This window comes from Peromyscus eremicus, chromosome 8b, assembly GCF_949786415.1.
Source record: "Peromyscus eremicus chromosome 8b, PerEre_H2_v1, whole genome shotgun sequence".
NCBI classification, from domain to species: Eukaryota; Metazoa; Chordata; class Mammalia; order Rodentia; family Cricetidae; genus Peromyscus; species Peromyscus eremicus.
Genome location: NC_081424.1, coordinates 52,905,417 through 52,929,266, shown reverse-complemented (window position 1 = coordinate 52,929,266; position 23,850 = coordinate 52,905,417). Strand labels below are relative to the sequence as shown.

The 23,850-nt window shown below is 46.1% G+C and overlaps 1 protein-coding gene across 1 annotated transcript in view; it reads right to left on the bottom strand.

The window, feature by feature from the left end:
• Positions 1-23,850, bottom strand: part of Arid1b (AT-rich interaction domain 1B) — a 379,722-nt gene that overhangs the window by 254,042 nt on the left and 101,830 nt on the right. Inside the window, exon 3 of the mRNA XM_059272809.1 lies at positions 15,407-15,553. Coding sequence (XP_059128792.1) covers positions 15,407-15,553 — 147 coding nt within the window. The remainder of the gene's footprint in view (positions 1-15,406; positions 15,554-23,850) is intronic.

Genomic DNA, 23,850 nt, shown 5'->3' with positions numbered 1-23,850 from the left:
GACAGCCTTCTAACATACTCCAAACACTGCTTCTATGTTCTTCGGGGGTTTTCCAAAGCCCTCAGGAATAAGAACTCCTAAAACACAGAACCAACGGATGACCCTCATGGAACACAACCGTTACTAGCCTGCTGGGATGGCGGGCAAGGAATGTAGCTCACAAGGAGCTGGACACGGAGGGCAGCCTCTCCGCACGCACCTGCCTGCCACCCACACATGTCTCACCAACTCTCCTGCACCAGCCTGGCTGCCCTAGTACAGGGACTTGCTCACCCATCAGTCTAGGAATGGCCCTCACCTCCCCTTAAAGTAACACCCAGGTTCTCTCCTCAGTCCCTCAAACTTACTAAATTTCCCAGCGAGTGTTCAAAACTCAGAATCACTCTCACACAGGGCAAGCAAGAAGAGTGAGGAGATTCCAATTCAATTATAACCCAAAACTGACCAGTCACTCATATATCCTCACCAGCATAAAGCTCACAGACTCTCCTGTGACTTCCTAAAGGCTAAGTGATTCCTGGCAATGGCCTCAAATGTATGACCCAAATGAAAGGAACATGCTAACAACAAGCCTCCTTAGGCTAAGTCTCCTCTCAAGCTGAAGGAGAAGTGGTTCCTACAGTAACCTGTGCTGATGTAAGCAAAGGTGGAAACAGAGATGTAAGTGCTTGTACCACAGGATGCATGTGCACCGCAGGATGCATGCGCACCACAGGATGCATGTGCACCGCAGGATGCATGCACACCGCAGGATGCATGTGCACCACAGGATGCATGTGCACCGCAGGATGCATGCACACCACAGGATGCATGTGCACCACAGGATGCATGTGCACCGCAGGATGCATGCACACCGCAGGATGCATGTGTCACAGGCACCTAACTGAAGATGACTTTGGAGAGCCCTCAGTCACTGGGTGACTCAGGTGCTTGGGGACGGGAGAGGCATGCTGATACAAGTTTTACTTTAGAAATATATTCCACTGACTGTCACATGTAAGAATATATTTTTTCAGAGTTGAACTGCAAGATTCCACTAACACCAACTGTGACAGCTTGTATTACACCATTCCAAACGCCTCACCCTCCTGTTCCAGCACTATTTCCTTCTGAAAAGGGAGCAGCCATTTACCACACACTTGTAGGTCATGGCATTTCCATCTGAAAACTGCTGACAACGGATGGGTATAAAGAAAGGTGTGGTGATTTTTTTTTCTTTAAGAAAGTACAGTTAAAAGACCTGAATTCCCTCCTCCCTCCCCCCCCACACAACTTACTTCCATTTGGATCAATACCACGTACCTGACCCACTGTTAGAAGGAAACAGTGAACACTGCTGCTTTTCTTTCTTTTAGACTGAAGGATGGGTGCGGGATGGTTCAGTGGTTAAGAGTGCTTGCTTCTTTTTCTGGAGGACCCGAGTTGAGTTCCCAGCACCCGCATCAGACAGTGTACAACAGCCTAAACTTTAGCTCCAGGGAATCCAACACCCTCTGCTGGCCTCCAAGGGTGTCATAAATAAAAAATAAAAATAAATATTTTTAAAAACTTGATAACCTTTTACTTCTTTTTAACTTTGGAGGGGAGAGGCAAGGAAAGCCACATTTGCTAGTAAGACCTCAGTGCTGAAGTGCAGTATCATTCAGAGTACGATGCCCTCTATTCACTAACACAGAACTGGTCCTTGCTAAGACCACGTCACCTCCCATCAACAAACACACTCTTTCCTCAAGACCTTCTCAGAGACGCCAATCAACATCATGTCCCTGTGCCATCACAAGGAAGTGTGGCTGGAAGGCTTCTCATCTACAGCCCTACCGTCACCCTCCTGATTTTACTGGGGCTCCTCAGTAGCAGGCAAGTCCCCACTAAGCACTGATGAAGGTTGAGACACTCCGTTGCATGAAAGCTCCCAGGTACTCTGCTTTGCTCTTACTGTGGGTCATACCTGCGGCAGTTTTCCTAGTAACCTGAGGTTAACACACACATAAAACAAAAGACAAATTGATATCTTAAGAAGACATTCAAAATACCTGATATTTTCCTCAAGAATCTGGAGCAGCATTGAAAACCATAAACTACACCCACAAACTGGAACTCTGGACGTCCACATTGCTTTGCGCTGCAGACCTCTAATGATCATCCTACTGCACGGTCTCTGAGGCAGCTGTGACTCGGTGGGCTTATTAGCGCAACCTCTGTAGAGAGGAGGGCTGTTCCAGCTCTGATATCAGTGGTGCTATAAGCAGGGAGAGAGGGTGTGGCTAAGCAAGGCTGCTGACAGTCCAGGCCTTAAGGGTGACAGTGTCTTCCTGTCACCTCAGGAATCTGATGGACAAGGAGAAACCTTCCCTTCATTCCACCTGGTTCCACAGATACAATGAGAAGAAAGGGAGCCTGGGAAGCAGGACACATCCTGAGTAGCACATATCAAGACTCCCCAAACAGCTAAAAGAGGCCACTGGACAAAAAACAACAGAAAACTACACACTCAGAGTGCTCGGAAGTTTTCCTAATACACACGGGGGAACTAGGATGCAAAACCCCTTGGAATGGAAGTACTTCTGGTTCTTTCTTTGGTAAGGCCTTACAAATTAAGATTTCTTTGTTGTTGTTGTTGTTGTTTTGTTTTGTTTTTTGTTTTTCGAGACAGGGTTTCTCTGTGTAGCTTTGTGTCTTTCCTGGAACTCACTCTGTAGTCCAGGCTGGCCTTGAACTCAGAGATCCATCTGGCTCTGCCTCCCGAGTGCTGAGATTAAAGGCGTGAGCCACCACCTCCTGGCTTCAGATTTCTTTACTGAAGGAAACAAACTGCTGGGCAGATGCTGGTGGGTAGGCAGTTCCTGCTGTGTGCAGGCTATCCACTTGTCTATAGGAGAAGAGAAGCGTGCCTATTCCTCCCCTCAGGAGGAGCTGCAGAGGAAGAGGAGAGCAGGGGGAATGTGTCTCAAGGCCCACAGCACATGAGAAACTGACAAATGGCCAAACGTGCCTACAACTTCCCCTTGCTCCTCAATTTCCATGGCTGATTCATCCTGGAACACAACACAGCAGCCTGGTCAAGTTCAGAGGCCTGTAGAGTCTGGGACACCATTGAGGTTCAAGACCCAAGAGCAACTGGGAACTTTGTGCTAAATTATCCACACACTTGAGCTAGGGGAGGGTCTAACTTGTTAAAACCTATTATGGAGGAATTTGTAAAAACACAAGTCTCTAAAAGAGTGCTACTCTGTACCCAGCCATTACATTTGGCTGTTTGCAGTGGGGAAAGCCTGTTGGCCAATAGGCAGGCTGGAATGCACATGTGCACATGCGTGCCTGCCCTGCCCCCCAAGCACAGACTATGAAAAAGCCAGCTAGAACTGCCTCCAACTAGGTACTGTGGGCCATGTCAAAAACTGTCACAAAATCTCAATGCCTAGCAGCAAATGTTTTATTTCTTCAATGCTAAAAAAAATCAGTTTACCATGTACCAGAAAAGTAAAAAGATACTTTCGATGATTAAACTAGCAACAATGCTCAAAATGTTTACTGTGTATCTGTTTTGTGCCAGACACCGACCTCAGAACTAGAGATAAAATAACCATATAACAGAGACCTTCCTCTCACAAAGCTGGTTTCCTCCGGGGTGAGGGCACAGGCAATACCAAACCCTAACAGACAAGTTTGTACAAGCCACATAGCAACCAGCTCAGGGAGAAAACGAAAGCAGAGCAAGGCAAAGGGTCTGTGGAGATGGCTGCTGGGCTGCCACAGCCAGGAAGTGTCCTCTGACCGCCACACAACTGCCATAGTCGGCACACACAGATACATAAACGTAGTGTCTTTTTTTGTTTAAGTTTCTGGCCAAACTGTCAGGAAGAAGAAATTATTTCTTTGGGGATAGGGGTTACAGAAGGCAAAGGTCTGCAGAAGGAAGGATGACAGAGCATAGCTCTGTGTGTGAGCTTTAGAAGCCTTGAGGGCTCTTCTCTGTAAGGCAGAGCAGGAGCTGGACAGGCAGGAGGGAGTGTCCCGGCCACAGGTGTATCTGATGACCACTCCTCTGGATACTCAATGCCATGCCACCAAAGACGCACAGGGAAGAATGGCAGGGCCATGAAGAAAAACAGGCGCCAAAGCGGAGACCAGACCCCAGGCCAACACTCAGAGACAGGAAGACAAACACCAGAGGGGACAGTGAGTGGTGACCAGTAAGGTCCAGGGAGAGCTAGGGAAGAAAGCAAGAAGCGGCTAGCCGGGGAAGTTTGGGGAGAATGGCATTTTCAGGGTACGAGAATGTCCTGGGGGCTTGGAAAAGCCTCCTCACAGCATGTGACTCGGCCTGTGTGGACTCCAGGGAGGAAGCACACAGGGTAGGAGCAAAGCCTGGTTGGCAGGACCTAGGCTGAGAGGGAATGCTGGGCAAACGATACTGGAAAAGTAAGATCAGGAGGCCCACTATGCCACACAGTGGCTGTGGTTAACAGACTGCTAAGGAAACCTGCAAAAAGTGGATAAAAGTATTCTAGGCACAAAATCATCATGTGAGCAATGCACGTGGGCTAAATTCAAGGGGTAGCAGGAACTAAAGAGGAAAGAATATGAGCAAGTGAGAGGAATATGGGCATGTTCTGATGCCAACAGGAGCAACAGAAGGGAAAGAGGAGGAGAGGCAGGGCCTCTGTGAGTAACAGTGAAGGACCACAGCCTGTGTATCCCAGCAAGGCAGAGGAGGGGAAGGGGGGAGGGAGGGCACACAGAGGCAGTTCTGTATCTCCCTCCTCTGTGAACTCAGCAGCAGGTGAGGGGGTCGAGGTGGGCGTGAAGGGGGATGGGATGAGAGGGGGTGGAGCCTTTTGGACTTGAACACTGAAGAGGCAATGGAACAACCTGAGGGAATGTAGAGCCCCAGGCCAAGGTTTATCTCTAGTTAGTGATCAGAAGTGAAGGGACTATCAGGCCTCCACCCTCCTCTTCCTGGTCCTGCCCTGAGGAGGCAGGCTGAGAGCCTCCTGGTTACAGGAGAACATTTCTAAAGGGGAGGGAGCATCTCAGGGGATCTGTAGAGATTATAAAGGCGTACTGAGTCAGGTTAGTTAAGCAGGAAAAGGAAAGGCTGAGGGCTGGACAACACAGGCATGCACACCCCTAATCTGCTACACTACTGAACCTGCCACAGTGTTTTAAATTACACACACGTGTTTTGTTGTAGATATCTCAGAAAACCCAAACAGGACAAAAGGAACTTCAACATTTCCAGGGTGTTTTGAGCAACTTCTCTTTACAGACTTATGTGCATTTGCATATACCTGGTCACTCCCCTGGTCACTTGGCCTGTGGGGAAAAAAAACTTTCTAAGAGTTCCTGAGAAGTTCTCCCTTGTGCCTGCGCTTCCCTGACAACTGCTCTGTGCTGTCAGGTCCCACAGAGTCAAGCTGCTCAGAGTCTTCAGCTGGTCAGCCACACTTCACTCACCCTGTGAAATGCTGGTCACACATTGTGGTAGTTTGAATGTCAATGGCCTCCATAATCTCATAGGGAGTGGCACTATTAGGAGATGTGACTTCACTGGAGGAAGTCTGTCACTGTGGGGACAGGCTTCGAGGTTTCCTATGCTCAAGATACTGCCCAATGTCTCAGTCAACTTCTTGTTGCCTGCAAGATGGAGGAGTCTCAGCTACTTCTTCAGAACCATGTCTGTCTGCACTCGACGATGCTTCCCATCATGATTATAATGGACTGAACCTCTGAAACTGTACATGTTAATTCAACGTTTTTCCTTATAAGAGTTGCTGTGATCATGTTGTCTCTGCACAGCAATAAAAAACCCTAACTGAGACGCACACCAAGGCCAAGAGCCTCTGCCTCTCTGAGTCCCTTGCAGCTTTAACTGGGGAAACCTGAGTCTGTGCTATAAACGCTCTGATGTCCTGTTTGCTGCATACAGGGACCATCCTGATTTTTAACTTCTGTACATTGTAAGGTCAACTGTTTATGAACTTGATTTCCCCAGATTAAGAAAATGAGTTACTTGCACGCATTGACAAGATATCAGATGAGCAACGACTTGTCACAAGGATAAAGAAATGCAATGAAGGATGGCAAGAAGGTTACTAGGAAAAGCTATTGCCACCAGGCCTGATGATGGGAGTCCAATCTTTGGAACTCACCGTCCAGTGAGAACTGCTTTCCCAAAGTTGCCCTCTGACCTTTACAGGTGCACAGTGGCAAGTGTGCCTGCCTACACTCCCATGCACATCACACATACACATAATAAGTAAAATAAATAAAATAAATACTAACAAATAAATGCAATCAGATTCAGTGAGTGTTGTTCAGGAAGACGACTTGGAATACCTCACTGATCAGCAGATGATTGTCTCACATCCCAAGCTACTTTCAAAAAAAATCCCAGCATTCCTGTGTACCTAAAAGCATGCCACCTAGCCCGATGACCTATACTTGCCAATAATCCTAGCTACTTGGGACACTGAAGCAGCAGGATTGAAAGCTCTAGGCTTGCCTAAACGCCAACATGGGCAACTTGAAGGGAAAGGAAAGTAAAAAGGGGACGGGGAAATAACTCAATTAGCACAATGCCTGTCTGGCCTGTGTGGGGCCCTGGCTCAGTCCTCAGTCTGTGTACAATATATACATCCAAACATGCATACATTAACTACAAACAGCAACACAAAAGCTGTCTGAGTCTAGAAACCAAGTCTATCTGCAGAGAAGAACAATGTGTTCTTACAATCCTTTTAGTGTGCCCTAACATTTCCAGGAAGGAGACTTCCCGGCATACTAAGTAAAGACTGTGTGCTGCCTTGTTGAGAACTTCTCCAAAGGTGTCTCACCATCTGAGCAGAGGATACCACACTGATGATCCCACTGAAAATACAAGACATGCTAACACAAGGCTCCCTCCAGCTCTCCCCTTACTCCGTCAAGGCCAAAGAGACCCCACATGAGCACCACACATCTGCAGCAGGTTCCCACCGGCTGCCTCTGAGCATCTGCCTAGTGCACAGTAACAGTCAATGCAACTTCTCCTTCACTTTTACTGTATAGATGGCATATTATTCTGGCTCATTTCAAATTCTGAAAGGAGCTTATTTAACTACGAACATTCTTTAAAATGAAAAAAGAGGGATTAGAGAAGTCTCACTAGAAAATGGGACAGTTAAACCAGGCACAGTAGAACACGCATGTAATCCCAGCACTCAGAAGGCTGAAGCTGGAGTATCCTGAGTTTGAGGCCAGCCTGGACTAAATGAAAAACTCTATTTTTTATTTTAAAAAATACATAGAAAAGTGAGCTTTCTAGATTACCTGATATCAACAGTACGTGTTTATGCAGTTTTAAATAATGTAAATGACACGCAACAACAAGGGAGTTTGGACACGCTGTCTGTCGACTGAAGCATATGAACTGCCACAGAGACACCTCTGCTCCTCCTCCTCCTCGGCCTGGATGTGAGTGGCTCTCCGGCACAGGAAGGCAGCCTAGCCAGAGAAGCTGGCTCCTGCTGCGGAGTTCAGCGGCTGGCTGGTTACTGTGCAAGGCCCAGGTGAGCTGACGGCAGAGGGCTGAGCTTGTCACCAGGACCACAACACAGAGAACAACGTAGGCGACCAAGACGGGTGGGAGGCTGAGCGCCAATGGACCAACAGCAGAGGAGAGGCAGGTCTGGCGCAGAGGCGGGAGGGATAGAAGACACAGCTCCTCTGAGATTCAGCAACCACAGACTGACCACTACCAGGGTGTCTGGTCAAAATTAACACTTGCCCCAGTGGTATGCAAAACCGCAGCAGGAGAATTTTATTTAAAGTGGTCCCGGAGGCCACACTCCATGAACCCTCTAATCAATCTCGGCTTTGCTGTCATGGGACAATCAAGCATTATGTCGACGTGATGTAGTAAGTTCACAGGATGTACAGTCCATTGGTCAGTAACGATGGGCACCAAACTAGCCTGCACAGGGTGTGGGTTACACTCGCCGATACAGTGGCTGAGAAGACTGGAGGGGGCGTGAGAAGAAAGCTGGTCTGCATCTCAGTGTCTCCAAGCTCAGCTGGTAGTAAGAACTACCGCAGGCAGTCATGCAGAGGGGATTTCAGAGGACATCCTCTGGAGGAGAGCGGGGCAGGAACTCTCGGGGCCACAGCTTACAGCAACCACAAATATGTGCTACTCTTCAAGCCAGCGGACCTTGCTGACAAGACACAGGAAACAGAAGAACATGTTCAGCCACGTCAAGACAAAAGAACCAGTAAAGCCACTCTGTGGGACGATGGCCCAGTTTTCTGACATGCCAAGGCACAGAGTCAGCAGAGGAAGACAAGCTGCGCTAATAAAAAGGCTTAAGAACTACCTCAGTGGACCAGCCTTGTCTAAATCTGTCTGCAAGAGACATGCTCCACAGGCATCAGGGCCAACTGTTGACATCCCAACAGGGCTAGTTTACCAGATGGAAAGACGAGGATTCGGTACTTTGGAGATGATGGCACTATCTGGAGGTGACGTGTGTCCATGGTCCCACTCTGACATGCTCTTAGGAAGGTAGGAGACTGGGATGGAGAGTACTGGGCACAGAATCAACTCTGACAAGCATTCAGTGATGTCACATGGCTCTAGCGTCTGTACTGATTGCACAGTTCTGTCCATGTGCACGTTCAGAACACTTATAAAAGAGGAACTTCCCACAATGAAGGTAACTATGGCTCCAGGTGGCCAGCACCTAGAGAGAGCTAGCACCCGGTGGAAATCAGTACTAGAAATGACAGGCCAAGCAGAGACCAACCCATCCTTCTAAGGAAACTGGCTCAGCAACCCAACTAGGCCTCCACAAAAACTCTTTCAGCAAACAAAGACTTAAAGGGATCCTCAGAAAATCTTCAGAAATAAAAGACAAAGGAAATGCATATGAAAATTGGAGCGACTATCTAATGCAGTACTTAGAAGAACTACTTTAGTCTTGGATAAAAGGGTTCAAATATACGGTGTGCATCTGAAAAAAAGAAAAAGAACAAAACAAAACAAACAAACAACAACAACAACAACAAAAAACACCAGAAAAGCAGAAAGCAAGACCCTTTCGGGAGCAAAACACAGTATGTACATGTGTGTATATGTGTATACACACACACACACACACACACACACACACACATTAATGGAAAAGACAAAGACCAAGGATGCCCTGGAAAAGCTTTTACCAGAAATGGTTTTTCTTAAATAGATGACCTGAAAGTAGAAGATAAATGAATGAAGAAGTGGAAAGGGACACGGTTAGGAGGGGGATAAGGGACATGATCAATGGTACTTACACGCATGATGGAAACATCAGAGCCATTAATACGGAAAATTCATTCATGTTAACAAAAGAGTAAAGGAAAAGTATCAGTTTGAACGCCTTAGCTCTGGGTGTCACAAAGATTATGCTAATAAGGACTATGAATTCATGTTAATAATGTTATAAAATAAATGAAATAGCTAACTTCATAAATATAAGAATATTTACATGTGAGCTGATTTTAGAAAAAGTTTATAACTCTTATAACTGCACACACAAAAAAATGGAATCACAAGTTAAAAATTCAAGGGTGAAATAAAGGGTAAAAATTAAGAACTACATCACTTTATGACATCTCTGCAAAACATTAAAGAAACAGACCACTCACTCCAGGAACTAGAAAAGAGAGGAGTCTGCAATTTACTTACAAAGTTCCACAGACACCAGATCTTCTAGAAGATAATTACAGCTCAATCTCATTCACAAATACTTGTATAAGAAACCCAGATATGAGAAAACTGAATCCAACCGTGTGTGTGTGTGTGTGTGTGTGTGTGTGTGTGTGTGTGTGTGTGTGTGTATGTGTGTCTTGAGGCTGTGTCTCTCAGATCCAGGTCTGGTTTAATAACACCAGAAGAGAGGTTCTTACACTTGAAGCAAATTGTACATGAAAAATAAATGCTTATCTCAACAAATAGCAAAGAAGAAAAATTCCATTTCCATCATGAACAAGATACCTCAGCAAGTTAGAAAAGAGGAACCCTCCTTAGCCCAACAATGGGCAGCTACTAAAAGAGAAAAACACGGTGAAGATTCCATTCAACAGTGAAAGGCTACAAGCTTTCATCTAAGGGGCTAACAGCACGGGCCTGTCAGTTCCTGCCAACAATACAGCGGGAGAAGCTGGGGTGCAGAAAGGCAAAAAAAAAAAAAAGTTGGAAGGTAATTCATATCTTAAAAAATTAAGTATTTTCATGAAAACCAAGGGACTGGAAAGAGTATATCACTGACAACAAGTTAACGCGCTGGAGCCAAGGCCCGGAGCTCATCACCCCACACAGCACCGGGAAAGGGGGTAACTCTTAAAAGAATACAACTTCCAAGAGCAACGGAAGAGGAAGGCACAGGGATGCTCCCAGCCAAAGGAGGGGATCTTTTGAAGAACACAAAGGAAATGTAAAACTGCCTAAAGGAAGAGTGAATGGGAAGACCTCAGCAGATGGTGCAGGGCAGGTGTGAAGGCGAAGGGCAGGAGGAGGCTTCATACGCCCTTCTCCACAAGTGTCAACTCCGTCCCAGGTTACTCCTCTGCCCGTTATGAAAATATTAAATCACCCAGTTTTCCCCAGGGCCTTGAGAGCAGCTGAGGACTGACTCTCACTCCCTAATCCCTCTTATGCACCACACCCAGACTGTTAACAACCTCTTTCCCAAGATGCTCCTCCAGTTCATTAGGCCAGCATCCTCCCTGGCCTGCAGCACAAGAACAGACCACAGCTCAGCATCACGTGCCCTTGGCCTTCAGTGGACGGGCCTCAACTGCACACTGTGTTCTGATGGCTTTTCCACTTTCTCAAGTACTAACTATTTCAAAGAAAAAAAAGACACAATCACAAAAACAAGAAAAACAGACAAATTCATTAGGAGGAAAAACAGTGAGAAATGGTAGCACATGCCTAAAGCCCCAGCAGAGACAGGAGAACAGGGAGTTCCAGGCCAGTCTCAGCTACACAGCAAAACATAAGTAGCCAAGAAAACTCTGAAAGGGAACACTGAGGATGTGCAACTGGCAGAGAGCAAGCAGTAGGAAAAACAGTATAGAAAGCCAAATGGAAAAGAACAGGAACCAGGGAGAAACTCAGACGCCACATCTCAGGGGACTCAGCAAATGACAGGAGGGACATCTCCAGGCTATGGAGGGAAGACAGCTGCAGAAGTTAATCTTATGTACTTCTGGATCAAATTAACCATTTAATTGGTGACTTGAATCAAGCAAACTGCCATCCATAGTACGGGTATTCACACTATCATCCAATCCCTGAGCAGATTTAAATAAGCCACAGGCTGAGCAGACTCCATTCAGACCACACCTGTACCAGAGCACTCCTAGGTCTCCAGTCCACAACACAAGTTCTGGACTAGTCACTCTCCATCCATTTTGTTTTGTTGGCTATAAACACTCATTTATTCATTTTGTTTACTCCGTACCATAGCATATATGTAGAAGTCAGAGAAAAACTTCGGAAGTAACTTCTCTCCTTCTACTACATGGGGCCAGGGGGACTGAGCATAAGTCATCAGGGATGGTGGCACCTTTACCCACTGTACCATCTCATGGACCCCACCACCCTCTATTCCTACAATAAAAACAAACCAGTTCCCTACAAGACACACATAACACACACACACACACGGGGGGGGGGGGGGGGGGGGCGTGATTCTGTTCCTGGAGAGCCCACCAAAATGCACAGAATTTTCATGAATCAATTTTAGAACCAAATTGAAAGAAGTCAGAATTAAAAGATATGAATTTACAGCCCAGGAAAAAGGCAAACAGAAATGCTTTCAAATACAGACAATCAGCGCCAGCTCCCAGAAAACCACGCACGGCACTGATAATGGGTATGGGACAGCACTTATCCACGGAACAGGGTACAAACTGAGGCAGCCTCCATGGTGAGCCATCTGGAAGAGGAAACACACAACCCTCTGACATCGGGTGCTGCCTGTACGAATTACCATACAGATACTATTGTCCCCTCGACAGACAATGCATACAGAGGTTGTAAGGGCAACACCGCCTGAATTACAGACAATCTCAATGTCATTAAAGAGAACTGGTTAATATACTATGACATATCTATAAAACCCAATAAGGTGCCGGGAGGTGGTGGCGTATGCCTTTAATCCCAGCACTCAGGAGGCAGAGCCAGGCGGATCTCTGTGAGTTCGAGGCCAGCCTGAGTTACAGAGTAAGATCCAGGACAGGCACCAAAACTACACAGAGAAACCCTGTCTCGAAAAACCAAACAAACAAACAAACAAAAAAAAAAAATCAAAAAACACCCAATAAGGCTATAAAGGAATGAAATGTTGAGAAAATACATTTACGTGAGTGGATAAAAGAGGAACAAAGAATAAACATAGTATTGCAGTATACCTTCAACTGTACAAAGGAGGGTGGGAGTTACAACATGATACTATGCAATCTCTAATATAAATCTATAACATACATCATGCACGTTCGTGGGTGTCTCTAATAGTGTGGTCATTTGGCAAAGGGTAGTGTGGGTAGTGTGGGTGATGTCATGGCTAGTGATAACTGAGATGGCAAGTAACTTTTCCATTTTTTTTCTTTTAAGATAGTCTCTATATTAGATACCAAATTAAGTTTTAAAAATACTTAGATATTCTATAGCTCAAGAGTTAGAACATAGCAGGGTGGTGGTGGCACATGTCTCTAATTCAAGCACTTGGGAGGCAGAAGCAGGTGGATCTCTGAGATGAGGCCAGCCTGGTCTACCGAGCGAGTCTCAGAACAGCAAGGGTAACACAGAGAAACCCTTTTTCAAAAAACAAACAAACAAAAAGATTTAGAACATAAGGGGAAAGTCCTGACATGTTTGGATTTACTCAGAATACATTTTTAAGTGATCATTTTCTTTTTTTTTTAATAGTAATATATTTATTTAGGATTTTTTGACTTGCTTATTATTTATTTTACACCCTGACTGCAGTTTCCACTCCCTCTTCCCCTCCCAGCCCCTCTTCCACTAAGTGACCATTTTCATTATAAGCCATCATGGTTAAGACAAAGTATTTCTTATCATATACTTCAATGCATTCAAGTCAATAAAAGGGCAGTAATAACAAGAGCCAAAGGGAACCCTAAACTAAGTACATTAAAATGGCATTCATTAAAACCGGCTCCACCTGTGGTACGCTGTCAGTATTTAAATATGAAGGATATTAAGTGACTAACTGCCATCTTCTGGAAGTCGTCAGTGAACACTTCGTAAAGGAAGTGAGTCTGGAGCTCGGTCCTGAGGAAGCGACAGGTTCTCAGAGTCCTTAATCAAACTGGTTTTACAACTGAGGCTCATTTCAGCACGGAGAGTAAACGGAGCCACGCAATCTCTCCTGGAGAGTTTTGATGAGAGACAAAGCACCCCGAGCCCACAGATGAGTTCACTACAGTTCTGGAGGCCCTTGCCCAAGTCTATAACCTCATATATTAAAACCCAGATGCCAGTCTCTCACACTTACAGGAACTGATATTGAAGTGCTTAAAAATGTCCACACACTAGTAAGAGCTAGATGAGCTAACTGAAGGACTGTCCACCCCCACGTCCAAACCCTAGACTGGCTGCTCAAGCTTTTAAAACATACATATGTAGGAAGGAGGACTAAACATCATATTCACTTTCTCCAGAGGTTCTAACGGGCTTGGCTTAAAGTCATAACCTCCCTCTCCAATTGTATAACTGAAGTCATGTGGCAATGGACTTCAACAAATCCCCAAATACACTCTTAAAATGCATTTCATTAAAATTAAGTTCCATGGGGTTCAGCAGTCAAGAGCACTCGCTGCTCTTTCAGGACAAGTTAGGTTCTCAGCGCTCACCTAGGGCAGCTCACAACCACCTGTAACTCCAGATCGCAGAGGGACCTGACTCCTCTGGGGCACCTGCGCTCACATGTGCAAACCCACACAGGCACACACATACACATAGTTGAAAACAATACATTTTAAAAAATAAGCTCCACATGTTTACATATTTAACTTAAGGCCAGAAATCTATTCACTCCTTAAAAAAATAAAAAGACCTGTGTTCATCTTCTCCTTACCACACCCATTCCACAGAGGAGAAAGGGCGGAGGGAAAGGTCAGCCCGCAAAGAGGCATGCTGCTTCATAGGAGGCTGGAGCGCTACTGGGCATATCTGGGCTCAGAGCAAGGCTCTCAACTCCACACACCTCATTCTACTCAAGAACAAACGTCTAATACAAATGAAAATGAAACAGAATTAGTTCACCAATACGTATTATTTTATACTATTTTTCTCAGCTGTAAGCTGAAGTATATATATGGCCTAATAAATACTTGCTCATTTCCATTACATGTATGTATTTGTGTGTGCTCACACATGTAGAGGTCAAAGGATAAACTGTGGGAGCATGAGCTCTTGCTATCACGTAGGTCCTGGGGATTGGACTCAGCTCCTTAGGCTCAGGCAGGCGCCTTTACCTGCTCAGTCATCTTACCTGCCCCCAAAACAAGTATTTAATTAGTCTAATTCCAAGCAGAAATTAGATGTGCATGGCGGCAGCTCACAGTCCCAGCACTGAGAAGAACCATGCCAGGAGGATTCAACGCAAGACGCCCTAAAAGTAAGAGAGGAGGAGGGAGCCAGGCAGGAAAGGGAAGAGCAGCAGGAGTAATAATATAGCACAGAGGCCATTCTGTTTGTGCTTTAGTTTACTACAACTGAAGTGACTCCTGTTTATAATGGAGTTTCAGGAGAATGACACTCCAAGGCAACCATGTTTCCATTCTGCAGCACTTAACACTCAAACTAAAAAGGCCAAGATAAAAGGCCAACTAGCACGGTCACATGACCTGCAAATCCTCCTGACAGGGTCTCACCAAAGTGGAAAGATTTAGAACGTGAATGAACATGAAATGAGTGACACTTTCTGCTGCCTCTAGTCAGCAATGCGAGCAGTTACTAAAAGTCCGTCTCTGCGGTCCTCTACCTCACTTGTGGAGGATGTGATGGGGAGAGGAGAGAGGGAAGAGGGAGGGAGAGGAAAGCTTAGATTACAGCTCTGCACTTTTCTCAAAAGTACACATTTCATGAGGGCTGGTGGCGCATGCCTTTAATCCCAGCACTCGGGAGGCAGAGATGGGCAGATCTCTGGGTGTTCAAGGCCAGCCTGGTCTACAGAGTGAGTTCCAGGACAGTCAGGGCTACAGAGAAACCCTGTCTTGAAACCACTCCCTCCCACACACACACAAAGCAGCCCCCTTCAGTAACTCTTAAAGGGCAGGACGACTTTCAGAGCATGGTCAGCCTCTGAACACAGACCTGGAGGAGAGAACAAGACCTGGGGGTGGCAGCCATGCTCACCTGCTGCGGCTGGTACCTCTGCTGGGACTGGGGCTGCAGGTACTGTGCCTGGGGCGGGAGGTGCGGGGGCTGCGGCTGCTGGTTGTAGTACGGCTGCTGGCCTTGCTGGCAGTAACCACTCACACCTTGTCCGTACTGCGGCGGCATCTGTGAGAAAGCCAAAGAGAGCATATGAGAACTGAAGGCACGCAAGTAAATGAACTAAGACGGCTGTGATTCTGTCATGGGAAGGGGGCAACTCAATTCAGTGTTTTACATCTCTCTTCATGAGACAAATTGACTTTCTGCTTCTGTCACACACTATGGATGGAGTCAAAAGATAATGTGACATTTATCAGGTATCAAGTTTTGATACAGTCACAAATGTCTAGGGGTAGGGGTTCCCTGACACTGACATTCAAAACACAACCGGCAGACTCGTATGAGTTCACACAGTCCAGATTAACTCATTCACACACTGTAGGAAGGCTGTGATCAGATACACGGTGTGGTGAGCATGCTTCTAAGCCAGATCACCCCAGCTGTACTTCTAACAGACGTGGCCGGTGACATCAGCACTTCCACTGACTGATTTGATAAAAGGAAAGTGCACCCCATTACCATCAAACAGAACCCCTTGTTCTGAAATGTGCCCCCAAAGGCCCAGGGGTAGGAAGGGGACCTACTGTGAAGCCTGTAGGACATGGGGCACTCTCTCCAAGGGAACAGTGGGACTCCAACCCCGTCACACTCATTTCTGTGCGCTGCCCACGCAGTAAGCTCTCCTCTCCATCATGCTCCCATCATGAGGTGCAGCCTATAAAGGATGCCGAGCTGCTGGGCCAGTCAATTATGCCTGTGCCCTCAAATCTGGGAGCCAAAGAAACTGCTTTCCTACTCGAGGGGATTCCCTCAGACTTTGTCATATTAATGAAAGCTAACACATATACAGAAGATGGTAACTATATCAAATAATACCATGCCCAATATGTATTTTTGAAGGAAAAATGCACATCTAATAAAGGGTAGTTGTCTTAAGTTGATAGTACAGTAAAAACAAAGAATTGCGCATTGCAAATCTGGACCAGGCCAGCGGAAACCATTCTTCTCCATCTCTATGGCACCAGAGCCTAAACTCCTAAGTTACTCGCTGCTCAGGGAAAAGTCCTTTCTCAAGCAAAAAATACGACACTGACAGTATTTTCTAGCTTCTTTCAAAGTGATCTCCCCCGCCTCCCCACTGCCCACTTAATGGAGATTTTCTTTGTGCCCCCAACCCCGACCCAACTGGGAGAGCAGGAAAGGAAAAGAAAAACAAGAATCAGGCAGTGAGGCCCACTCGGCTGCTGCGGATGGTGACATCACCCTGTTAATAATACCACAATATGGTCCATGAGAGAACTCCAAGAACTTCAGCCCCAGGAGCCCACACACTTCAGGAACCAGAGGACCAGATCCATATTTAAGAGCCAAATTATCTACAAACATACTTAACAAGAAAGAGGTGATAAAGTCATTTTTAACACTAAGAAATTTACCTCGAAGACAATGCACTAATTCATGGTATACACAATGGAATCAAAGGAAAATAATGCAAAAGAAGCCAATGCTCCTGCTCCTTTCAACCCAGGCCAATTATTTTTCAAAACCTTCCTGCAATGACTACAGAAAATATGGTCAAAATAGTACACAGGCTTCTCACACACAGAATCTAGGCTATTACAGCAGGCAAGTTTTCAAAAAAAAAAAAATTAATAGCGTTGCAGAAATCTTTGCTTTATTTATTTTACAGTTTTATATTTCACAATGAATCAAGCCAAAAGCTGTCCATAAAGTTCAACTCCACACACTAGAATAGCCCACACCAGGACGACGCACACTCCCTCCCATTCAACACTCACAGGTCTGATTTGACAGCTAATGCAGAACTTCACATGGCATCTCTGTGCAGTCGGAGGCAGCGGAGAACACGTCTGCCGGCGTTAAGATGACTGCAAGCCTCAGTCAACACCGCCAGCAGCTCCCCTGGGAGCGGGGCTCTAATACGCTGACGCCATGGTGAACAGAAACCCGCACACAACATGGAAGTGTTATTTGGGAGAGAGGCCTCTGTCTTCCAAGAAGACATGCGGTAGGAACCTACATACATGACAGCAGGTACGTCCATCACATCATTTGTCTATCACCCATGTGAGCTGAGCGACTGCGCTTCTTCATGAATTCACATGAAGCTGGCAGTCACAAGTGTCATAATCTGGACTCTATGTAGGTGGTCACATCGAGGCTGCCACTGCTCCTTGTCTATCAAAACTACAAGCTGGGACGGAGTATTAACTACGTCCTCGGTGCTACTCTGGGAACCAGGTTCTCAGTGTGGTAAGTAACTGTCTACTGCTCAACTCTTCAATGGTTGATTGGTTTTGTTTCGGCCAGTTTAGAAGTGGAGCTTTCAAACACTTCCTACATGCTTTTTCAAGACTTCTTAAACGAAATATCACGACTTTAAAAGAGATCACCTCACAAGCCCAGGAGCCCACTGTCTCCGCAGTTTGGGGCCACCAGGTCCTCGGTATCACTCCACACGCCACTTCAGCCTTGTTCGGCCCCAGTGTAAGTCATTATTACTTCTGTGGTGCTGATTAAGGCCTGAGAAACCCATGCACACTGCCGGAGTGACAAAGGGCAAGATACATCCATGAGGAACTCACTGCAAAGTCCAGGTTGGCTCTTCAGAGTCTTGGGATTCTCACTTGTTCTTATTGTATTTGGGATCGACTAAGATTTCCAGACCGTACCATGCACGTGAGACAGACAGCGCTGTGAGCCAAGGACTAAGAGCTGGGGCTAGAGAACTGCCTCAAGTGTCACCCTGGCCCAGAGCAGGCAAACTGACCACTATGGTCCGGCTTGACCAACTTATTTACAAGGAGGACAGTGACTGGTCCACCTATGAGGCCAGCCTTGGACTGTGTATGTATCTGCTCCCGCACAAAGTCATGGCCCTGGAATAGGACCTCACAGCAAAGTTATCTGATGAATGAGTGTTCTCAGGGTTAGGGAAGCAGCTATCAGCATGTAAAATCTAAACTTACCACATGGAAGGCACCTTTACCAGCAGATCTGGAGCCCAGATTCACTCACCCACTGGCAGGATGTCAGCACTAACAGAGGCCTGGAGCAGTACCCCACACCCGACTAGCTAACCAGGAGTCATTATTGCAACAAAGTGGCCTGGGCTCCCAGCCCACGGCTACTTCTGCCGAGGATCACCGAACTAAGCCAGTGGGAAATCTCCAGCAAACATCTGGGACCGAAGGTTTTTCTCGACTTTTAGAAAGAATCTATTTCACTCATTTCTAGACCCTTCTACACTTGATGCAGAAACACACAAACGAACAGCTTTTCTTTACAAAGCTGAATGCTTCTGAGCGTTCTGTTGGAGAGGGAGGGAAGGCTCACCTGAAGGACATGCACCTGCCTCAAGTATTCTCTCCAGGAAACTATCCTAGCAAAGACACGAGTCTCAGTCCGTGAGTCAGAAGGGCACTCTGGTCCCCATTTCACCTCTCCAGGCCCTGGCCTTTCTGCTCATATTCCAAAATGAATGAATCACTCAAGTTTCCTTCTCTTTCCTTATCACTGACCTCATGTCCCAGAAAGTCCCCTATACACAAGCAGCTCTGACACATTATGTAGCTACTGTCAGGTCCTGTCCCAATGATCAGGAAGAAGCACACTAACTGACGTGAAGTGTAAACAGGAAAAACCAACTGTTAGAACCTCGCAATTGAGTTTTATATTACAGCGAGAGAGGTGGCGTAAAACACACATAACAATGTCAAAACACACATATCAAAACCTCTCAAATCTAAAAATACTGTGAAGTCCAAAAAAAAGCAAGAAAAGATTACAGAGGTATGACATCATTTGTACGTGGTGTGTATACTCACACACACATTACTCATAGTAGTGTAAATTTTCAAACACACATTACTCACAGAGGTGTGAATACACATTACTCACATACAGCAAAGGTACAAAAACATCCATTAAGAAGGAAATGTCTGACCCGTTCTGTGCAATGGGCAGGGGTGGTACTTCAGCCTTTGCGAAAGAGTAAGGCAGAGGGTACTTCCACAGTGTTTACCTAGGAGGTATGGGACCCGCGTTCTAGTCCTACTCGAAAGGGGACAGGAGGAAGGTTGAAGGGAGAGATGGAGGGGGGAGGGGAGAAGGGAGGCAGGGACACAGATGTAGAAAATCTACAGTCTTGGTGTAGTTGCACCGAACATTTGTTTCCACATGCTTCTGCACTTTTTCTTAGCCTTAAATTCCTAATTTTACATTTTAAAACGAAGATCTCACTTCCAACTAGTAGTGCCCTTCCCACCTAAGAGAAGGGGAGGTAGAGACAGCTCACAGGCTGGGGACACAGAGGGTCCTAGAGCCCTCCTGAAGGGATCAGCCTGGGGCAGGGCCCCTCTGTGACCTTCCCCACTAACATAAGTCGTAGGGGCTGCTAAACTTAGTCCAGCATCTTCCTGTGTCTCCTACATGAGATACTAATCTTTCAAGGTACCTGAGGAAATCAGTTCTAGGGTGAACAGGGCTTGTAAAGTAAGTAGGCTGTAAAAATAAAGCGTATAACATGAGCATATTAGAGGGCCCAGAAATCCTTACAAAGCCAGGAGCCTGTCCGCCCCGATCAAGGACCTGACACAGCCACATGACCTAGGCAACCCCGTCCCACAGCTGCCAACTTCACAGGCCTCTCTGGCCTAAGTCTTCAGTGTGTGCAGACTACTCACCCAAAGGCAGAGCTCAGCGAAGAACCTCCCAGAACACCCTGATCCCACAGTGAGCTAATCAAGACCAGGCTGTCTCCGAAGCAGCTTTGGAAACACTTGAAAGAGCTGTGACAGCCCAACTCAGTAAGCTTTGGGAGGCTGACACCAGGACCCTGTCCAACCTCCATGAGGCCATCTTGCCTTTGCCCCATCCATTCATACCCACCTTTGCAGGAAGACAGCCTGCAAACAGGAAACACGTAAAGACTGTCACACCTGCAACCACCAACACATGTACTACGCAAAAAACCTCCTGCTTCTGAACCCTCAACAAGCTGATTTGTGATCTCAGATGAGTGAATTTTCTCCTGTTCTTCATTCCACACCAAGATCTACTCCGGTCTTCTATCCTGGTAAGATAAGCACAAAACTGACCACCTTAAGGAGTTTTAGTATGCAGTGCTGTGACCTCCATCCGTCCGTCCGTCTGAGCTGCTGTACAGACATCAGAGCTGTCCTCCCTAGCTTGATTTCTACTGCCCTGATGAACACCAGGAGCAAAAGCAATGTGTGAGTTGGGGGGGGGGGGGCATTTACACGCCACAGTCTACCACGTAGGAGGTCAGGACAGGAACCTGGAGGCAGGGACTGAAGCGCAGGTCACGGATGAACACTGCTGACTGGCTTGCTCCCCACACCTCACTCAACTTGCTTTTTAATACAGCCCAGGACCACCTAGGTGCCCACCTCCCACATCAATCGCTAATCAAGAACACGCCCCACAGCCTGGCCTTCAGGCCAAATCGGGAGACATTTTCTTAGCTGAGGTTCCCGCTCCCCAGAAGACACAAGCCTTGTTCAAGTTAACACAGAATGACAACGGGCATGCTGTCCACCTCCAGAAGTCATCACCAAGCGCTGAAGCTGCACCCACTCAACCACAACTCCCGCTCTTCCCATTCAGTAGCCTCTTGCTGCCACTGTTCTGCATTCAATTCCACAAGCCTGCTTATGCTCGCTTCCCTTGTGGGAGTGGAAACACACACGAGTGTGCACATCTGGCTGGCTTACTTCACTTCTGTTCAGCTTCTAAAGGCCATTATGTATCTACACTATAGAGTTGGCTTAGAACAACACAAACATTTATGTTGTTCCCAACCAGTGGGTTTTGTGTGTGGTGCTGTTCTGAACACGGCCTTAGAAACATCCATCCAGATAACCGCTTCCACTTCCTCAGGGGCGTCCAGAAACGGGACTGCCCCAGTAACGGTCCTTCTAATGAGTGCCATGTCACCGTGCCTTCCCTAATGACCGAAGCTGCCGGACGTGTCACTTCAATTGCTTAGTGACCAACTGCTGAGCTTCTGTGGGAACACCTCTCCAGTCCTTTGTTCATTTTTCATGTGTAGTTTTGTTATCCCTGGGCTGCAGGGAGGTTTCTGTCATCTGGGTACTAAGCTTTATCAGACAGATGCGAACACTTCTCCTGCTATGAGTCTGCCTTTATGCTCTCTTCCTGCCATTCTTGGATGCCCAGTAAGTCCTCACTTCACCACAGTCGAATTTCTCGATGCTGTTGTTGTAGCTTATGCTCTCGGTGTTAATCTAAGAAGTCACTGCCATGAAAGTGTCCCTCTGTGTCTTCTTCTGGAGTGTTCAAGTGTCCTAGCCTGAAGCTTCTTTCGACTCTGACATCTAGAGGCCTGTCGTCCATTACGAGTTGATTTTGGACAGGGTGTAAGACACAGGGTACAATTTCACTCTCTGGAAAGCTGCTGTGCCTACTGCCCGTCCCATCCTTTGGTTCTGAGAAGTACAGTTGGCATTTGCACTTTAAGAACAATGTTTAAAGAAAAACAGTAGAAACCTACATGCAAGTACACTTAATACACCGGTCTGTCCACATGAGGTTCAAACTTAGACCACAGAAATCATGCTAACAGCTCGCAGGAGCCCGAGAGCTTTCTGGGAGTGGTAAAAATAGTCCCAATTTGTGGAGAGTTTCATGGATACTTGGGTATTTGTCAAAATCCACTGAACTGTATGTATACTTAAAATCTGGGCTTTGTAATATATGTAAGTCATACCTTAAAATATTGTGAGAATACCATCTACATCTAATAGAGAAAACGTATCTCAACTGTTGACATCACATTTCTACTGTTTGGCAAGACATTTTAATACACATATATTGAACATATCCAAGCATCTCCTTCCTTGCTTATATGGCAAAATCTATTTGATGATTAAAGAGATTGCTCATAGATGTTTAATGGTGTTTTTCAGGTTTTCACTTCATATAACAAAAATTACAGAGCAACGGGGCATACTGAAATAATTATGGCTTCTATTCAAATAAAAATGCAAGTCTCTAAAGTTAGAACACAAAGTGTATAGAAGTAACATCTTTTTTACTTGAATTGTGTCTCTAGGTGTTTATCTTAAGGGGAAAAAATGAATCAAGTAAGCAAACATTTGCATGGCTGGGAGTTTAATTCTGCTGCTGAAAATGTAGGAACAGCCTACAGACCCAAATGTCCTCAACACGGCCTCCTTAAAGGGGCAGGGGAGTCAAACGCAGCAGTGCCCTTGAACGCACTGGTTCTCACTACAGGCTTCATGAGGAGTCTTGCATGCCTCTGCTCCAGGACTTAAAGATAACAAGCTGTAACTCCATAAACAAAGCTGTTGTAACATGAAAATCTGGGGGGTCCTGTGTGTAAAAAAATAATTATATACAGAATATGGCAGTGTTATCCAACCCTTACCCAATTAATGTCTTTTTCATGATTCTAGAAAAAAATGTAATTTATTTCTGATTATTTACTACTGCTGTCAACAAAATGTGTACTGTGGCAATTTCCTTTTAATGGCAGAAATCTCTCGTATTTGCTTTTCATGAACAGATTTAGGCCCGTCCAGGTGAAATCGACACAATGGGAAAGCAAACAACAGAAAAAACCCTGAAGTTCAACAGCTCCACTCAAGTGAATCAAACTCTGCTGGCCCTGAGTTCACAGAAACACCAAATATTTTACATGCATGAGAGAAACTAAAAGTCCCACACAGCAAGAAAGTCCGACCCTCAGCGGATGCCAGGTTGACCCAGCTGCAGCGTGAGAACTGTGGTGTCAACATGTCCACCCCAAACCAGGGTGCTGACAGGCTGTGGAGTCTACAAGGGCAAGCTCACAAGCGTCCCTTCAACAGGCACTCAGTCAAGCTTCCAAACTGATCAACAACCAGGTGCCTTTTCCTCACAGGAAAAACAGATCCTGTCCTAAGGCTCACCTAAGGAGAAACTACTCCACAACTTCCTCAAAGTAGGTCTTTAGGCTTGAAAGTAAATCAACAAAGGAACACAGTGCTGCCTGTGTTCCTCATACACACTGTGCACATAAGCCAGGCTTCTTCCCATCCTGTTCTGCTCCTCTCAAGAGCAGTACACACACACACACACACACACACACACACACACACACACACACAGAGAGAGAGAGAGAGAGAGAGAGAGAGAGAGAGAGAGAGAGAGAGAGAGAGAGAGAAACAGACACACACAGAGAGAAACACACGCAGACACACACACACAGAGACAGACAGAGAAACAGATACAGAGACACAGAGAGAGAAACACACAAACACACAGAGACACACATACACAGAGAGAAACACACACAC